The 18,337-nt window shown below is 45.7% G+C and overlaps 1 protein-coding gene across 2 annotated transcripts in view; it reads left to right on the forward strand.

The window, feature by feature from the left end:
• PAPPA (pappalysin 1) overlaps positions 1-18,337 on the forward strand; it is a 178,281-nt gene that overhangs the window by 80,022 nt on the left and 79,922 nt on the right. For both annotated transcript variants that reach the window (XM_031059238.1, XM_005423806.2), the window contains exons 8-9: positions 11,095-11,223; positions 12,785-12,876. In XM_031059238.1, the coding sequence (XP_030915098.1) occupies positions 11,095-11,223; positions 12,785-12,876 (221 nt within the window). The remainder of the gene's footprint in view (positions 1-11,094; positions 11,224-12,784; positions 12,877-18,337) is intronic.

Genomic DNA, 18,337 nt, shown 5'->3' on the forward strand with positions numbered 1-18,337 from the left:
GAAAAAAACCTTGTCAGTGAAGAGTTTTGAGTGTGCTAGAGCTGCCTGTGGTCAGTTTTGGCAAAGTTGTGATGTTTGATATGTAGCTGGTGTAGGACAGTGTAGCAGTTTTGGTGCTCAGCAAGGGGCTGGCATTGTCCCTGTGCTGCTCTGAGGCCATGCCTGGCCCTGGCTGTGTCATCAGCAGCCAGTATAGATTGCTGTTCTTGCTTAATGAACCTGGAAATCCCCCATGATGCAAGAACAGAACAATACAGGACAATTGCCTGTCCCACACCTTCCCCACCAGCACCAGGAAACTGCTCATGGGTTCACCTGCCCCTGACAGAGGTGACGTGCTGTGGGAAGGAGACTCCTCCACGCAGCAGCAACTGCACTGCCAACACCCCCTGGGGAAATTCATTCCTTTCCCAGCAGTGGGGCCTCACCTGTGGCTTGCACGGGTCTGGACAGGGAGGCACAGGGGTGAGTGATGCTGCTCCCTGTGCCAGGCAGGAGCACACAGCCCTGCTCTGCACTGAGGGCTCAGTGAGTCAGGAAGAGGAAGAAAGATGAAAACTCCTTCTATTCCATCTCCTGTTCCTGCCTCTCTCCTTCAGGTGCCGTGCTGTTAAATCCTGAGGTGGTGGTTGTTGTTATTTATAGCTGCCAGTGGCGTGCTGGGTGTTTCACAGAGGAAATTCACAGAGTGCCTCCATCCAAAGAGCTCCCAATGAAGTGTTGGGGGCCAGTGGTGCTGCTGCTCTCAGGGGTGATGCATCCCCACTTGGCTGATGTGATTTGACAGCTGGAAGCCACATTCTGATGCCTTTCCTTCTTCCCTGCTTTCTTCATTAAAGGTGCCAGGTTATCTTTGCAACAGAAGCAAGCCTGCTTCCTGACCTCACACACAGAGCAGGTAGAGCAATTTTTTCCCTTACCACCCTCTGCCAAATTGCCTTAACCCTGCCCTGGAGAGGAGAAAGAACAATTTGACACTCTTTGCCCGTTCAGGAGGCAGCTTTTCCGCTGAGCCTGTGCAGGGAGGCCGTTTGGTGCCAGCTGTGGTGATAGATTTGTGGTTCCTCGCTGTTGCGGTTTCTTATGTAACGCTGTAACTAAAGCTGGCACTTGACAGAATCCGGAGCTCCTGTTCTGGCTCGGCTGCACATGATGCAAGAATAAAGGGAGTAAGGGTGGGTTGATATCTTTATGGTTTTGTGATCCCAAGACAAGGCACCCCAGAGGAATTTTTCAGGCTGGGTCGACTTTTGAAGGATGGGATTGCTCTAAATGACCCACAGCCACCATTCCTAAATAAATTATTTCAGGAAAGAGGGACTGCCCCATCTGGGGAGTGACACTTGGCTTTGGCAGCAGCTCTGCTCCAGCCAGGGACTCCCCAAGGACTGCTGCTACACTGATTTCCAAAGTATCAAAGATTCAAGTACCACTGAATTCCAAATCTCCAAAGTACCTCTTGGGCAATACACAGAGGCTGTTGAGAGATCAACCTGTAGACTACAACTTAGCCATGTGCAAGTGTCCCTAAAAAAGTGAACATTAACAGCAGTCCTGTTATTATCCAAATAGATACTATTAGAAATTGATATATTTAATCACTCCCAGCCAGGGTGGAATTTGAACTCATGACCTAGCAGTAGTAGCAGAGTTTTCAGCTGCAGGAGAAAAAAAAAAGAAAAAATAGAAGGTCAAACAGGACTTTTCCTGCTGGGTAAAATAATTTATTGCAGGTGAAACAGTCTCAGATATGTGGTAAATTAGGCTGTGCATTATCTCATGGATAATAACTTCTCTCTGATGTTTGGCTTCTTGTGTGCATCTTTATTTTGGGCTCTAAATAAGATAAGAAGCACCAGAAATCTCCCAGGAATAACAAATGCATTTTCTTTGCTTGATTGAGGAAATAAATATTGGACAGACATGTGTTATGCAACAATTTAAAAATAACTCCCTTGTAAAACTTGGAGTGAGCCTCAAATACCGCAGAAGTAGCAGAAATGTGTTACCTACCTTTTTATCAGTCAGCCAATATAGCTTTTCTCAGCTACTTTAGCTGAACTATTGGCCTGATCATTTTCTGGGCATTTTATTTTAATATATTTTCCTAGGAAACGCATTCCAAGTCTCTGTTAAATTTGAATCTACACTCAAGCAGGCAAGGGTTTGGAAAGAGAGCTGCAGTCAGACTGAAATACCTGTGCTGTCCTTTATATCTTGTGGGACCTGGTGACACACAAGACAAAGTATGTCCAAGCTATGTTGGACTGGTCCCTGAGCAATCTGGTCTAGTGGAAGGGTTGAAATAAAATGAGTTTTAAGGTCCCTTCCAACCCAAACCATTCTGGAATTCCATGATTTTAGATCTACCACTGACAACCTGCTGATCCTGTTGCAGGCCTAAGGCACCCATCCTGTGATTGTTTTACCCAAACTTCTCTCAGTCTTTCTGGTCAGAATCTCCTTAAATGAATGGTGGCATTGGCCATCTCTGTGCTGATATCCCAATTCCAGCATTTTCCTGGTGCTTTTGTGATAGGAAGAGCAAGGTGGAAAGAAATCTCCTTCTTCTTTTCAAATTGTACCCCAGAGACGGTGCCTGGAATTTGATACCCCAAATTATCAGTCCCTGAAAGCCCAGTGCAGTAAACCAGATCATTTATTCACAGTGGTACAGCATTTTTTTTTAAACTGTAAGACCAGTTGCAGATGTAATGACAATAGAGGAAATTAGCTCATGATGGGATTTTAGGAAGAGGTTAGTGGAAGTATGTTCAGTAATGTTCAGCTATTAAACCATTAGAGATCCCACTGGAGACCAGCCAGTGGGATTTCTCATAATCTGCAGTGGTTTACAGCAAAACACAGAACCCCTGAGGAGGGAAATGGCAAAATGTTCCTCTGGAAGAGTTGCCTCATCTCCTCACCCATGTCTGTGCTCTGCTCTGCTGTTGGTGTGAAAGCACATCCCTGTCTGTGATCCCTCCCTCCACCACAGCCCTCCTGCCTGGAACCCCCAAAATAGGTCTTGGTGAGGTGGGATGGTGGATGTGAAACCAGAGAACACTGCAAACATCTGTGTTCACTTGGGGCCCAATCTAAGCTCGACTGAAAATGCACAAAATAACTTCCACTGGCTCCAGGAGCCTTCGGATCAGACACTGTGAGTGTTTGCTCCCATGGCTCTGTTCACCATTGTGGGGGGATTACAGGGAAACAGGAGGGTATTGAGTACTGAAAATCAGGTCTTGGCTCAGGCCTGTTGTAAAGAAATCCAAGAAGTCAGGTCTGGATTCAAAGAAGGTGAAGAAGATTATTCTGCCAAGCTGACCACCCTAAACTGGGGAGAGATTTCTGCCCAAACTCAATGGAATGGCACAGGGCTGAGGGCAGCAGCCAAAGCGCTCCCAGTCCCAGTGGTGATCCAAAAGTTGAGGGGTGATCCGAAGGTTGGCTGCTTTTTGGAGATCCAAAGGTTGGCTCCTTTTTGGTGATCCAAAAGTTGAGGGGTGATCCAAAAGTTGAGGGGTGATCCAAAAGTTGGCTCCTTTTTGGTGATCCAAAGGTTGGCTGGGCAGGTCCAAAGGGTGTGGTGGGCAGGGTGCTCATCAGTCACTTCTCCTGCAGTGTGTGCAACCAGGCTGGCGCTGTTACAGACGCCACGTCACAGCGGGGACGTGGGTAAGGGTGTCAGGAGCCAGGCAGTGCTCAGAGAGAGGCATGATGCAACAGGCAGAGCTTCATCAGTGACAGCGATGGCCTTGACAGCAGTTATCCTGCCCCAGCCTGCCTGCTGGCTGTGTTACTGTTTTCTCTCTGCTGCACTGGGACACCGAGCGGTGTCCTCAGGCAGAGGATACTGGCATCATTCCCTCCAAATCAATGGAGAACTGCTGGCTTCTGCCTGGAAATAGGGTTTTTTGCATTTCATGTCCAGGCTTCTGCCTGGAAATAGGGTTTTCTGCAAGGAAGTGATGGACTGAGAGTTGGTGATCTGAAAGATGGCAACTGAATTGAGAGCCCAAGGTTTTGTCTTACTGTAATGTATTGGGAACTTGGCTGTGGGGGAGGAGGAATGTTTGAAAGGTTTTCATCCTGAGTTCTGTGTGTTTCTTTTATATATTGTAGGTTAATAAAGATTTTTTTTTCCTTCTATTCCTAAGCTGGAGCCTGCTTCGCACTATTCCTGGTCACATCTCACAGTAGACAGTTCTGCCTGGAAATAGGGTTTTCTGCATTTCATGTCCCCAGTCTTTCCTTCCTCAGCTAAACCACACCAGCCTCCCCTCCTGTGGTGGCCCCATCTGAGCCTCATGCTGAGAAGTGCTCCCGTCTTGGTCAGGAGCGCAGCAGTGAAGAAGAAAACACAACAGATTTTTTTTTTTCCTTCCTTCATTCCCTGCTTCTAATAGCAACCAGGTGCTCTGACACTTAACCTGTGTGCTGCCATGAAATTGCCTGTCTGGTGCAAACACCCATGTGAGGCCCAGGGCCTCGAGGATTTACTTTATCCCAGGATTTGTAACCTAATCTCAGTGAGATTGTCCATTTATATCAGCCACCTTAAAAATTCATATTTTTGTTGTTGTTAAACACGAGAGGAGAAAACCGTCTCTTGACATTGTTTCTTTTGTTTTTTGGTTTTTTTCAAGAACCATCTTTAAGGCCTTGGCTGCAAACTTTGTTTTTCTACTAAATATGCTACTGTGTTTTAAACTGATAGCAGGGCAAATGCTTGGAGGATTATATCAAAGTCTGCAGGAGTTAATCAGTTGCATTCATATCTATAGGTTTGCTACATACAAAACTTAACAGTCCTTGCATGAAAGACAGAGGAGAGCAGTATGTGTAAAAACAAAATGTTTAAAATCTAGTGTGTTTAAAGTCCTAAACAGGACCTGGGTTTCAGAGCAAAGGTGCTACAGGCAGACATGTAATCCTGCCCTAGGGCATCTTGTGCAGGCATGGAGCTGCTCTGAGCAGCAAATGCACCTCAGAAGGATAGATGAGCAGCTGAATTGCAGTGGTTTAAACCTGCAGTGTTTTGCTGAGTTACTTGAGATTTACACCAATGGAAGTGAGAGCAGAGCTGCAGACTAGTTACCTGGTTTGGATTTGTGGTGATTATGAGAGTTGGTGGTGGCTTTGGTTCCTAGAAATATTCTAAGGATCAAAGGATATTTTCCTTCTCTAATACATTGGATCCTTTAACCTCTGACTTCAGTCCCAAGCCCATGGGTTATTGCATAAGTGGGTAAGGTGACTGGTTTAGGTGTTAGTTAAACTTTCTAACACAGCCAGAAGCAAAAGTTGAGTCTGGGCTTCAGAAAGCACAGAGTCCTGCTGGTACAGAATGTACCCACCAAGTACAGCTGAGATTATCTGTTCAGGCTGTTGGCTGCTCCATGGTCCTTCCTTGGAAACACCCAGTTCAGGTTTGAGTTTGAGAGCAGAAATCCAACACACAGTCCCCAGTCTCCCATCCAGCGCCTGAGTGTTCCTTCAGTACTCCAACTACCCTGTTTTGTAAACAAATCCTGTGCTTGTAAGCGAATAATAAAAAAGCTGGAGGGCACAGAGCAAACCTGTGGCCCCTGTTGGCACCTTTCTCCTCATAGAGAGAGAGAGAAAATCCTCTCCAAGGCTGTTTCCTTGGCATTTGTGTCTTCTGAGTCAGCTTAGTATCTGAGAGAGAGGCAAGAGAGTTGTTTTGAGGCCTTTGCACCTGCCATGTTGCTGTGCTTATCCAAACAGGGAGAGCTTGGGCCCCAGCTGAAATAACAGCCTGGCGCAATTCGGGATTTTTGACGTCCTTCTTGTGTTTACAGCATCCCACCCCTCCTCTCTCCAACTGCAGAGCCAGGCAGGAATTCTCTTCATTATCTTCTGCCGTGCTTCTCATGCCATTTTTATTAAAAAAAGGCAGAGCAAGGGGGAGCATATGTGTGAGAGGAGAGAAGAAGAAGAAAACAGTTGTATTTGTGTAGTCAATAGCAATGACGGGGAAAGAATGGAAGTTGGGGAGCAGATCTGTTTGGGTTGTCCTAAAGTGACCTTGTCCCCCTGGCTCATTCCTTATAGCTTTTTGGAGCACCCGAGGATAGTGAAACCTATAAACACAATGGTGTTGGTGGATATTTGGGGTAATTCAGGACTTCTGGAACTGGCACTTGGAGGCTGTGAGCAGCGTGTGGGGACAGACTGGACAGCTCCAGGCTGTGTCTGACAGGGCAGGGGATGGTGTAGACCTTCAGCTCTTCTGTTTGTGGTTGTAATCCAGTCCACCCTGGCAGCTGATCTAAAGCATTGCAACGAGGGAAGATGTGGGGTTGACGTTGTTTGCTGCCAGCAGATTTCCTGTTTTGCTCAGTGAGGCTTCCTTGCTAGAGAAGACCAAAGGTGACAGTGTTAGAGGGAAACAGAGCTGCCACCAGCAGAACCAGGGCTCGTTCTGGGCTGCAGAGAGATGCCAAGGACATGTCATCTTTTGTCTTAAGTGTTTGGTGGCTGTTTAAGGTCAAAGACAGATGGGTCCTTCATGAGTACACTTCAGGTGTGGAATTTGCCTGTTTCACACAACACTGGCTGTGACGACCGTAATTTAATTGGGGATGCTTAAGCCTGTGTCATCTTGTCCTTAAATAAGAGGAACACTGTCTGCTTTCACTGCTGTCTGACCATTTGTCTTTTCATAGGGCAGAAGCTGGGCTCAGCCTTAAGGATATTTTCAATTCTGTTGGAAACAAGTCTTTGCTGGATAAGAAACGCTCCTGGTGTCATTTGTAGTAGGAGAAAAACATATATGCCATGGTAGTAGGAAAAGAGGCATAGGATGTTTGCTTTCCCTCAATGCTCTCACTGCATCTCAGGTGTGTCCTCAGGTGCTGAAACCCTACAGCATGCACAGAGCAGATGTGTTTGGGGCAGTGTCAGCCCTTGCAGGTCTGCTGGAACCCAAGGGCATGAGTGTTTCTTCTGTAAATTCAATGATCCTTTAAACCCACCTTGGTCTGAGTGAAAAACAACTTCCCACAGGTATAACTTTTCCCATTAAGTTTTCCAGGAACACCCAAACTGAGAGCAGAGGTCCCTTGCTTGAGGGAGAGAGAGAGAGAGCAAGACTAGCTCCACTGCCCAGCCTCCCCAGTAAAAACAGGAAAATAATTAGAGGGTTCTATATTCCTGACCCTGGATCACTTGCCACAACAGACAGGAAAGTTGCCCTGGTGGTATTTCACACGGCACATCCTAATTCCCCCTCTAAGCAGAGGGCTTGAGTCATTGCTTTTTAATAAGGCTGCCTCCCCACAGGCGGAAGCTGCAGCGATCAATGTGGCTTACTCAGTTCTAGAGAAGGTCATTAAAAGACCATAGATATACATTTGAAGAGTGTTTGTTCACATCCTTGATGTTAAAGATGTTTTCTTCTCTCTCACTTCCTTAAGTTGCATCTCACAGAGCCACTGGGCACTGGGTCCTGCCCAGCAGTGGAGTGGAAAGTGTCCCTTGTTGCTGTCACTGTGCCACCAGCATCCAGGGCAGGTGGGACAGGAAATAAATGGTCAAAAATCACACTTTTATCACCACCTAGAGCACAGCTTGTGTTGCTGGCATCTCCAGATACAGTCTGAACTATCAACTTTGGTATCCTATAGCTATAGAGAGGGAATAAACCCTTCCTCTCCCTGTTCTTGCATTCCTCCCTCCCTCACTATGGGACTGGATTGCTGCCTGGGGTATTGCACATATTATCCCTTTAGCAGCTATATTTTTTTTGCAAAATGTGGGCACACTGTGAAGGAATGCTGAAACTCCCAGCTGCTGCCAATATGACACATTTAGCAGTTCAGGAGGATATAAGTATCTCACGTTCCAGTTGTTGAATCGTGAAATGCCACATGCATCCCAGTCAGCTTTTTGTCACACCTTGTGTCAGGCCAGGGTTAGCTGAAAGCATGATGGCTTCAGTTTTGAGTTTCTGAGGTGTTTTTTGATGATCCAGTCCAGCCCCATCTCCATCTCTGCCTGTGTGGTGCTGAAGAGCCCCTCTGGAGCAGACATCCCATTTCTGTGCTCCTCTGGGCACAGCTGGCTTGTTGGTGCTGCCCTGGATGTCACACCCTGGGGCTCCTCTGCTATTCCCCAGGTCAGGGAAGACTGTGAAGCTTCAGGTTGCTCAGAAGGAGATTTGGGATGTGGATGGAGAGGATTGGCCCCTCTAGAGACCTGCTATTGCTCTACAGGGACCACATGTCCCCAGGCATTTGTCTTCCCTTTCTTTGTATTTTAACCTAAGACAAGGCTGTTGGGGTATCATGAGCATAAATAACTTAATAGCTCTTATTTTCTACCCAAACTGCAGAGGAGTAAGGGGAACCAGACTGTGAAAATAATGTGTAAGGAGGCAGAGATTTTGTTCACCTTGTTTTTGGAGAATAAATGGGTTAGGGTTTTTTGGGGTTTTTTTTTGTGTCACTAAATTTGAAGGGTTATTTGCCTGTCACAACACAAAGTTCCAAGAGCATTCCATCTTCGAGCAGGCTGCAGTTGGATATCTCCCCTCCCTGATGTGCAGCAGGTGACAGGGTTAGAGCACAGCCCAGTGCCACAAAGCCAGCAGCCAGTGTACTCCATACAAAGTTTTCCATGGTTAATCCATACAATTAAATAGGTCAGAGTTCTCCCCACCTAATAACTTTCATTTCTAATTTTCTTATTCACCCATGTGAATCCCCAGCCACCTCATAATTCATAACCACCACATTCTCACTTGTGCTTGATTTGATTCCAGGTTTTCCTCCGCTGTATTCTGCAAACTTCCAAACAAGTGTGAGCTTTTCCTGTTGTCCCTTTGCTCACATGTGCACACAAATACTTCCCTCCAGTAAAAGCCATGTGCAAGGCACACTCCCTGCTCTTAGCCTGCCTCATCACCTGGAGGTATTGGTGGAAACCACACCAAAAATCAGAATCTGCAAACTCCTATTTTACACTCAGGACCACAATCTCAGTGCATCAGAAAGCAGCGTGGCCTTATTTATTTTGCAGCTGCCCCAACTGTTCATTTGTTACCATTTTCAAAAATTGAATCTTTTTTTTTTTTGTGGTTAGCAGATCCCCAGTGACAAAATCCACATTTCTGCAAGTGTACTTGTTAATCTTAAATATTTTACAAATGGTTTTGAGATGGTTTTGAGACAGAACTTGAGAAATAACTGCTCTTTAATAATCAAAGCTTGGCTCTGCTTTGATTTCATCAGTATATATGAAAACCTCCCATCTTAGTAAGTGGATTTATCTAGGAGTGAAATCTAGAGGAAAACCCTCATTATTTTACTACAGTGTGTGTTTGGCCACTTTACTCACTTCCTATAATTTTTTTTTTCCCCCAGAAAAACAGTTGCTTTAAACAAGCCCCAAGGGGCAGAAGTTTGAAACTTTTCCCTTTGATTGAATAAACAGTCTTACCAATATCTGAGTAGACATCTCCCCAGCCTGTAGGTGAATTAAGATACTGTTTGTGCTACCCGAACTCTCAAATTTAGCTAATAGGAGCCATGGACTGTTGCTGACAGGAATCAGGTGCAGAAGGAATGAGAAAGCCAGTTCTGTTTACCTTCCACTGAGTTGCACTCCCATTCCATTGCCATGTGCAGTAACAAGGAGTCAGATCCCAGTGCTCTTGGCGTGCAATTCATTCAATGCCAGTTTTTTTTTGCAGGCACAGTACCCATGAGAAACAGCTTTGTTGTAAAATATAATGTGGGATATTGGAGTTTAAGTCATGCTTGTTAATTTAATGAATGCTGTAAGGAGATACTTATTTCATGAACCTGAAGATTTCAGTAACTCATTGATATCCACTTCAATGGCTTTGCTGCTCTGTGTAGTAGATTTATCTCCTCGTAGTACACACTTCATTAGTAGATGCTTTTTGACCAAGTTCCTGTGACAAAAAGCCATGTATATTGCTGTCAGTAATTGGGGCAATGTGAGCTCAGTGAGCAGAGGACGGGCAGGCCTGGGGAAGAGCTGGGTTGCCTTTGCTGCTCTGCAATTAACCTGATTGATGACTTTGAGCAAATCATTTTGCCTTGGCCAATCCATGGCTTTACAAATCGGCACGATGAGGACAACAAATGAGTTTCTTCGAGGAAGGTTTTCAGTCTTGATAGTGTAAAAGACATTGTGAAAGAGCTAAACATTTTTGTTAGGATTATATTATTCCCATATTACATATGAAAAATATTATTCCTCATTTACAGATGCACAGGTTTTAGGTAATTATGGCTTTGCATAAATATGTAACAGTTTGCTAATTCTTTCTGTGAATATTTCAGTGCTAATACCCTGATCCTGTGCTGTGGTGTGGATCCTATTTTTTGCTCTGGAAGATACCAAGTTTTTAACTCTTCTGTTTTAATGCCCATAACTGATGTGGATAACTTATTTGTCCATCACTGAAACATCCTCAGCTTACACTAATCCAGGCTCCACGTGCAGTTGGATTGAGCTCAGGGCTGCTCAGGAGATAATGAGTATTTATAATAATAATGAATAACAGGGTATTTTAAATTCCTTAAATGAACAGACTTGCTGGTAGTGCTATCCTTGACGTGGAACAGAAAGGCTGAACAGAGTGAGGCACAGGGCTGGTTCCTCAGGTGTTGAAGTACTGTTGACTCTTGGTGATGCTCTCAGTGTTTCCCACTGCTCATGGTGAGGGTTGGCACTGCCAAGGTGTCACTGCAATGCCATCTCTGCAGCAGGTGGAGATGTAAGCAGCACCTCACCAAAATGCATGGTTTTCATCAGGAAATGGTTTAGCTGTCAAGTGGTCAAGAACTGCACCTATTTCAGAGTTGTGCGTAACTCAAGCATAGACAAAGGTAGTGCTGATTGTGCTCACAAAAAAAGACACCCAACCAAAAATTAATCCCATCAAAACAAGGTAGGAACGCTGGGAGGAGCTGATTGAACTATACCTTGCTTTTTTGGCAGCCAAACCCCACTCCAGTCCCTCTTTCTCTGCCCTTTGCTGCTGCTGCTGCTGCCTTTGTTGTGTGAATGACTGACTCTCCTTTTGTCTGGCAGGGAGCTGAGCGACAGGAGCACGTACAGATACCAGGTGGTCGTTGTGTCCGGGATGGAGGAGAGCGAGCCGTCCCCTGCCCTCGTTTATATCTCTGGGAGTGGATACTGTGGAGATGGCATTATCCAAATGTAAGTCTGGAGAGAGCAAACAGATAAATCGGGGCACATCTCCTCAGCCAGAGTCTGAGACTACGAAGGAATTGATGACCTCTGGTGTCTCCTTAGGTTAGGCTGGCTCTCATCTGTAGATAATGACTCACGTGCTTGATGATTACCAGGATGATGACATTTAATTGTACCATGGGCCCTTCTCTCCTGGCACCAGGAGATACAGACAGATAATGGAGTCCAGACAGCAGGATCGATAGGCAAGGACGCTCTGTGCTGTTTATGCTGTTTGCCCGTGTATCTGTATCTTTATACATGGATGTGACATTTCCTGCACAGGCCTGGAGCTGGGAAAACTCACACAGCCTTCGATGCTGTCCCATGTGTGTGGCAGCTGGGTAAAACCCTGGCACATGTTGGGGCCAAGGTCCTGGTACAACCCCTTGTTTGACTGACCACCAGAGCTGGGATGCATTTGGAAGTGATAGATTTGGCCTCAGAGGGGGAGTGCTGGGAATTGCATGTTCTCAATCAGCTCCCCTCTCTCACCAGTCCCCAGGCCATTGAAAATGTAAAACAATCCTTCTCAACTATGTTAGAGTTTATTCCTTTACTATGTTGGCCCTTAAGGCTGATGCTTCAAAGCTTCCTGGCATTAGGTAATTTAATTATTTAGACTATGGAAGTAACAACAAGCAAATACTTAATCCGGCCAGTATTATTTGCTTGAAATAATGCTGATCAGCAATCACACAGCACAACTCTGTCAGATGATATACCTGGCAGCAAATATTTGCAGGAAGAGGCCCAACAGGCAAGGAAAGCAAAGAAAACAATCAAACAACATATGAATCCAGGGCAATCCTGGAAAGAGAGGTGGAGAAAGACAGATTAATTTTGCTTTACATAACTTTTCTGCTACTGTTATGTTTGCACATTCCTCAAACATCACTTGTGGCTTTGCAGCAAGTGTCAAACAATAGCTGAGCTGCCTCAGGAGCGAGCAGGAACCAGACTGTGTCACAGCTCAGTTGGTTGTGGCCCCACTTGCAGCTGTGGCAGCCCCTTTCTCATCTGGTTCCCACTCTTCTCCCCAGCCATGCGGGTTGGCACAAGGCAGGGCTCCATCCCCAACACCCCTTGCTCCCTGCTGACTGCTCTCCTCCAAGTTCTGCCACCTGGAATAGCCACACTCCAGGCTTTATGCCTTGTTATTCCCATGCTGGGGTCACAGTCTGTCCCTTCCAGATTTAATACAAAGAGTTTCAGAGATTCCTGATCTCTTTTTCCCCACCTGCTGAGCTACAGCCACACCAGCTACGAAGGAAGTTGCTCATATCCTCATCAGAGGACAGCAAGTGGTACCCACATGTGCAGCAGGGAACTGGCCAGGCGAGCCTGTGAACCAGGAATGATGAAAAGGAGGAAGCCAGGAGGCTCCCTTAAGGGAAGGGAGAGGTATTTTTAGGGGTGGGCACACAAAGCTGCTGTACCAGATATTGGGGCTTTGGGGTTCTTCAGTGGGGTTGCACAGAGCATCAGGTTGATGCTACTTTGCCAGCTGACTGCTTTTTGCCTGCAGAGAACTGGGGGAAGAATGTGATGACATGAACAAGATAAACGGCGATGGCTGTTCCCTGTTCTGCCTGCAGGAGCTGTCCTTTAATTGCATCGGTAAGTCTGGCTCAGAGCCCTCAGACCCACGGTGGGCAGCAACTCAGTGCAGAGTGCAAGGGAAAAACCAGCAGTACTCTCAGCATTTCCAGCTGAAGAGTTGTCATGGGAGAGAGAAAAAAGGTGGAATTTGTAGGTTTGAAAGGTGAACATATCTTCCCAGCTTCTGGTCATTTTGATGGGAAATTGGTTCTGCTGGCTTTGAAACAGCCCAGGACTTAGGGCTAAGTCAGCCATTGTGGGACTGATCCAAAGCCCATTGAAGTCAGTGGGTGGTTTTCCACTGGCTTCAATAGGCTTTAGATCTGACTACGTGAGAAGACATGAACTGATTTTTTCTGGTAAACAGGAGGAGGAGTGAAAGGGGAAGGGACTGAGACCAGAAGCAAGTCCAGCTGAGGTCACGCCTCCTTTGAGTTGCAAATCAATATCTGAGGATCAAAGGTCTGGCTAATCCCCTTTTTCAGAGGTGAAAACTACTTAATCAGATTTCATTTGCAAGCCTGGTTTGCTCTGATTAGCAAAACCTGTAAGCACAATGGCCGGAAGATGCTCGAGCTATCGGGGCTGCAGTTTCGAGCTTTACATATTTATTAAACTCTCTAGGAATGCTGGGGACAGAGAAGGGAAATGGAGACCAATTGACACTGCACCTTCTGTGGAGTAGACGCACGTTGTGGGGTTGCTTTTTCCACCCAGGGGTCTGTGAGGTCTGGGAAAGAAGAAAACAGGCAGAGCTTCAGGAACCAACGTTAATGTTTATAAAGGGTTGGCTTTTTCTCAAGACATTTTATGAGATTCCTCATCTGGGCTGCCCAAGCAAACACCCTGCCCCACATAGTGATTCCCATGCCTTCAGCTCAGGGCATCAGTCCTCAGCAGATACTGTATCATTTGCAAGTCTGAAATTTGCTCTTTTTGGCAATTTGACCATTATCTCTTGTGCCTGGAGCAATGTAGAATGGACCTCACAGGCACCATGTTTCCCTTGGGTGGTAAGCTGGGGACTGCTTGGCTCATCACAACAACTACATTTTAACTTCAGCTTCCCACACTGTGAGTGAGACTTGAGGCCTGATTTGGTGATGTACTTATTTACATATGTAAATAGTTCTATTGAAATCAGGGATATTTATGGTCGAGACTAATTGCGACAACTGGTGGTCTTGAAGTTACATTTGTGTTTCAAGTAACTTGCTGCCTTAGAGCCTCAAGCACTGCAAGATTTTAGTCATAATATTTTGAAAGTGGGATAAACACTTACGCAAATGTTTTTGGTTCCCCAGACATCAGGCGTGGTGTGAGGCCGGTTCCAGCAAGGCTTTGGGCTGGTGCTGGATGGTTGTGTCTGTATCACCCTGCTCCACAGCAGGGCTGAATTCCTTGGTCCAGGTCTGTGCTTTGACCACATCCCAGTGTTTCATTAGGACATGACCCAGGTTCTCCCCTGTGCCCATCAGTTTTCTAGGAAACCAGGTGATGTGGACTTGGTGGGAGCTGCAAATGCTCCAAATAAGTCCGTGGACAGGAGTAAGAGTGGGGTGTCCCAAGCCTTGGACCACACAGTGGTGTCCCAGGGGTATGCAACACTCTGCTTTATGCCTTTGTGCATAAAATCATGGGATTGGTTATGTTGGGAAAGCCTTTAGGATCATGGAGTCCAGTTGTGTCATCCACCCACCATCATCCAACCATTCATCCCCCATCCAACTCCAGGAGCAGCAACAGAGCTTCCTGAGAGTGTGGGACAAAGCTGTCTGCCTAGAAAATGAAACAACTAAAACATACACATTTTTCTGCTCCATGACAGAGGAAGTGGGTTTTCAGATTTGCTTGTGTTGGAAAGGAGAGGGGAATTCCAGGGGCAAAAAAAAAGTTGTTTGTTTGTCACAGGCTTTGGAAGGTTGTGGTTTTCACAGATCCTGGATTACAAAACAAATGATATCAAATTCCTTGTGAAATATTGAATATAGGGACTCAGATGAATCAAATTAGCTGAATCAAAGGGAAGGTGCAGGAACAGAGACCTTAAAGATAGTTTGGTTGTGTGACTTTACAGTTGTGCTGGGGTGACTGCTGTGGTGGTGATGGGCTCAGTGTTTCTGCAGGGTCTGTGAGAGCAGCCCCAGTGCTGTTTTCAGGCAAACACTGCCTTCAAGTCTCTAGGACAGGTTCAGAGGAGCTAATACCTGTGAAACACATCCTCTTGGCTCTTGTGGTAGCTGGACCACCATGAATTATGACTCCAAGAGCTAAGGAGACACTACCAGTTTGTCTTTCAGACAAATGAACACTGCTGATTTATATTCTGCTTGGTATATCAAGCATTAAAATCTCACCAGAAAATATAAAGATGTTGGGGAAGTGAGTGGCTGTGCATATTACATAATAAATAATAGTTAAAAAAAAGCAGAAATTCAGCATTCTCCACAATCTAACACTATCACACCTAATCCTCTGCCTTAAGCTGAACAAAAGTCTTCTTTGATATTGGTGGGGTGTTTTCCTGGAAATTACAGAATTCTTGGGTGCCTGTTTCAGGAGCACAGAAAAATAAGTGTAATTTATTCCCATGTTTACAAGGCTAACACATGTTATAATCCTGTAGAACAACAAGAAGTTATTTCAGAGTCTGTTATTTTTTCAGTGATGTTCTTGTTGTATTATGTAGCTCTTCAGAGCCCCGGGAATCACTCCCCTTCACCAAAGAATTCAGTGAGCCTCAAACACATGTTCAGAGGCTTTGTTGAATCGGGGGCCTCAGGGTTTGATCTTGCAAATGCTTTCTTCCAGGCATGTTTCTGAACTACCACAAGGCATTCTTTAGACTTCAGCAAATCTAACCACAACAGTGAATGCAATGCTTGTCACAAATTGTCTGCAGGATTGGGTCCCACGTGGCTGGAAAGAACTGCTAACCATTTTGTTTGCTAAAGACGGGGCTGAAGGGGCGTCGTGGGCGGGTTCCAGAGGAGGAGGTTTGATAGCAAAGCCCAAGTGGGCTCCTGCCTCCTAACGCAGAGACCACGCAAGCCACCTCGCTTGGTAGGAGGAAAATGCAACAGAGCCCGCAAGCACCACCAGGCTTTAGATTCAGAGCCATGAATCACAGAATAATTTAGGTTCAGAGGAGTCTCTGGAGGTCTCTGGTCCAAGGAGGGCCAACTTCAAAGTTAGAGCCAGCTTCAAAGTTGGAGCATGTTGCTCAGGGTCATGTTCAGCTGCGTTCTGGATATTTCCAGGGATGGAGGCAGCCTGTTTGCAGGTGTCCCTTTGCCTCTCTCACTCCCTTTGCCTTTTAGGATCATGGGGTTTATGGGCTTTTTTAATTGGTCCAGCTTTCCTTTGACTAAATGGCACAAGGCTCTCAAGACACTTTGCACTAGTGCCTGTAATAAAATTACACTTTTTTTTTTTTTTTTTTTGTCTTGCTTGCGTTTTTCCTCCTTCTTTCCTCTCTAATCAGATAACAGTGGATCAATCTGCTCTGCCAGGGAGGAGGGGCGCGGGGGAAGGAAGGAGGGAGTCAGGGAAGAAAACTGTGTGGTCTCACTGTCAGGCTGTCCTGGCCTTCTCCAAGCACAAAGCCGAGCAACAGAAAACAGAAAAGATTAATAGCATTTTCTTCCTGCAACATGCTGAAGAGCGACAGTGAGATTAATTAATTAATTAATGGAAGCATCTGGCAGTGCTCCTTTTTCTAAGTTCTGCAGCACTCTTGCCCTTCCCCATCGTCAAATTTATCATCTCTACCTTTTCTCCCCCCACCCACAGCCGCTTCCTGTAGCGGATTTTGCATATTTTTATCTTCTCCACACAGAATTTGGTCCCAAGGGAAAGTTTCACTTTGCCTTTTGATGGGTAGGAGACAGGTGACTCCAAGCCATGTCTGTGTGACTGATGCACCCCTCTCCTGCCCCTGGGCTGCTTTCCTTTCACCTTGCCCTGATCACTCCGGGGATAACAGATTTTCGCGGTTTACCGCGGATCTCAGCCAAGTTCAATCCGACGTGTCCTGTGTAAAACAGACCCCATTTGTAAGAGTTATGATTCACAGTGCTGCGAACTCAGGGCTTAGCACTTGATCCATTCCCAGAGGAGTGCTGAGAAATGGGTGTCTGAGGCACAGCTGAGCACCTTGTCCTTGGCGTGCACTCTCCCACACACCAGCGCTGCACACCCAGATAGACGTGGGACATTGAAAAAGAGCCCGGCTTTCATTTGCATTCCTTTTGTGGAGTGGGATGTGCATTATGCATTGATTTAGCTCACCAGTGCTGAAGAAAGAGAAGGATATAATAAAAAAGATGCAGAGATCAATAAAAAAGGGAGGGAGGGGGAGAGAAAGTAATATGAAAAGAGATGAGTAAAGACTGATAGACACATTGAAACACAGCTGGGAAGTAGCTCCAGAACTTCTATCTCCCCTTAAGTTTGCCAGGTAATTTATAGGGGTTTCAGTCACATCTTATTGGTGCTATTATTGCTATACTTTATCTCCTTTGCTTATAAGGGACTCTTGGCTAAAGCCTTTTTACAGCAAAACAGGGCAGCACTTACACTGACTTCCAGATGGGAGTGGTCACCCTGAAGAATGGGAATGTTTCAGGTTAGACACACATCTCAGTGGTGCGTGGGATCAGGGCCTCAGGGATATAAAATACAAAGAAAAGACACAGAACAGAGGCAAAGAGAAAATAAATATATCTAGCTCTTGAATTTACCACCAATTTCTGGCATGCTTGAAACATTAGTCACCAGTGGTTGTTCTGGGAGAAGTATGATTTTAATTTGACAATGATCCTTAAACACCTTTTCTTTTGCTCCTGCTTGGTCCCAAATGTTTTTCTGCTACCTTACAAATCTGGATCTGTCTTACTCCTCCTCAGAGGCCTCTCCCTCCAGCTGTGAGCCTTACCTTTGTGGGAGCTCTATCCTTTACCTCTCCCATTATCCATAAATTAAGCATAGCACTTTCCCCTAATCTTATTGTTTGGCGGGCTGCATTGCATTCAGGGAAATGATTAATATTCATGAGCTTGCTATCTCTGTTTGGAGCATAATCCTCTGGGGAAATTGCAGTGTTAAATGAGTGACACAAACCTAATTTTATATGTCTTTTCTTTCCTTTCTTTCTTTTTCCTTTTTTCCCTTTCTGACAGAGAAGTAATGTGCTTAAAATAAATTGATGGATGACCATCCATATTCATTGTGGGCATGCTTTGAGAGCTCTCCCATCCTCTCCCCCTCCCTTCCTCATACTACTGCACAGGAACACAGCTTTGGCTGCCCAAACCGTGGCCCCATGCAGCAGCTAATGGTGATTTTGCCTTCTTTCACCAGCATTAAATAGGCCTTGGCTGACCCTGCCGAGGGCTTTCAGTAGAACAACAGCATGGGAGAAACAGAGCCACCTTGCAAGAGAAACTCAGCATCTCCCAGGGCATCAATAAGGTGAAAG

This window comes from Geospiza fortis, unplaced genomic scaffold, assembly GCF_000277835.1.
Source record: "Geospiza fortis unplaced genomic scaffold, GeoFor_1.0 scaffold85, whole genome shotgun sequence".
In the NCBI taxonomy this organism is placed as follows: domain Eukaryota; kingdom Metazoa; phylum Chordata; class Aves; order Passeriformes; family Thraupidae; genus Geospiza; species Geospiza fortis.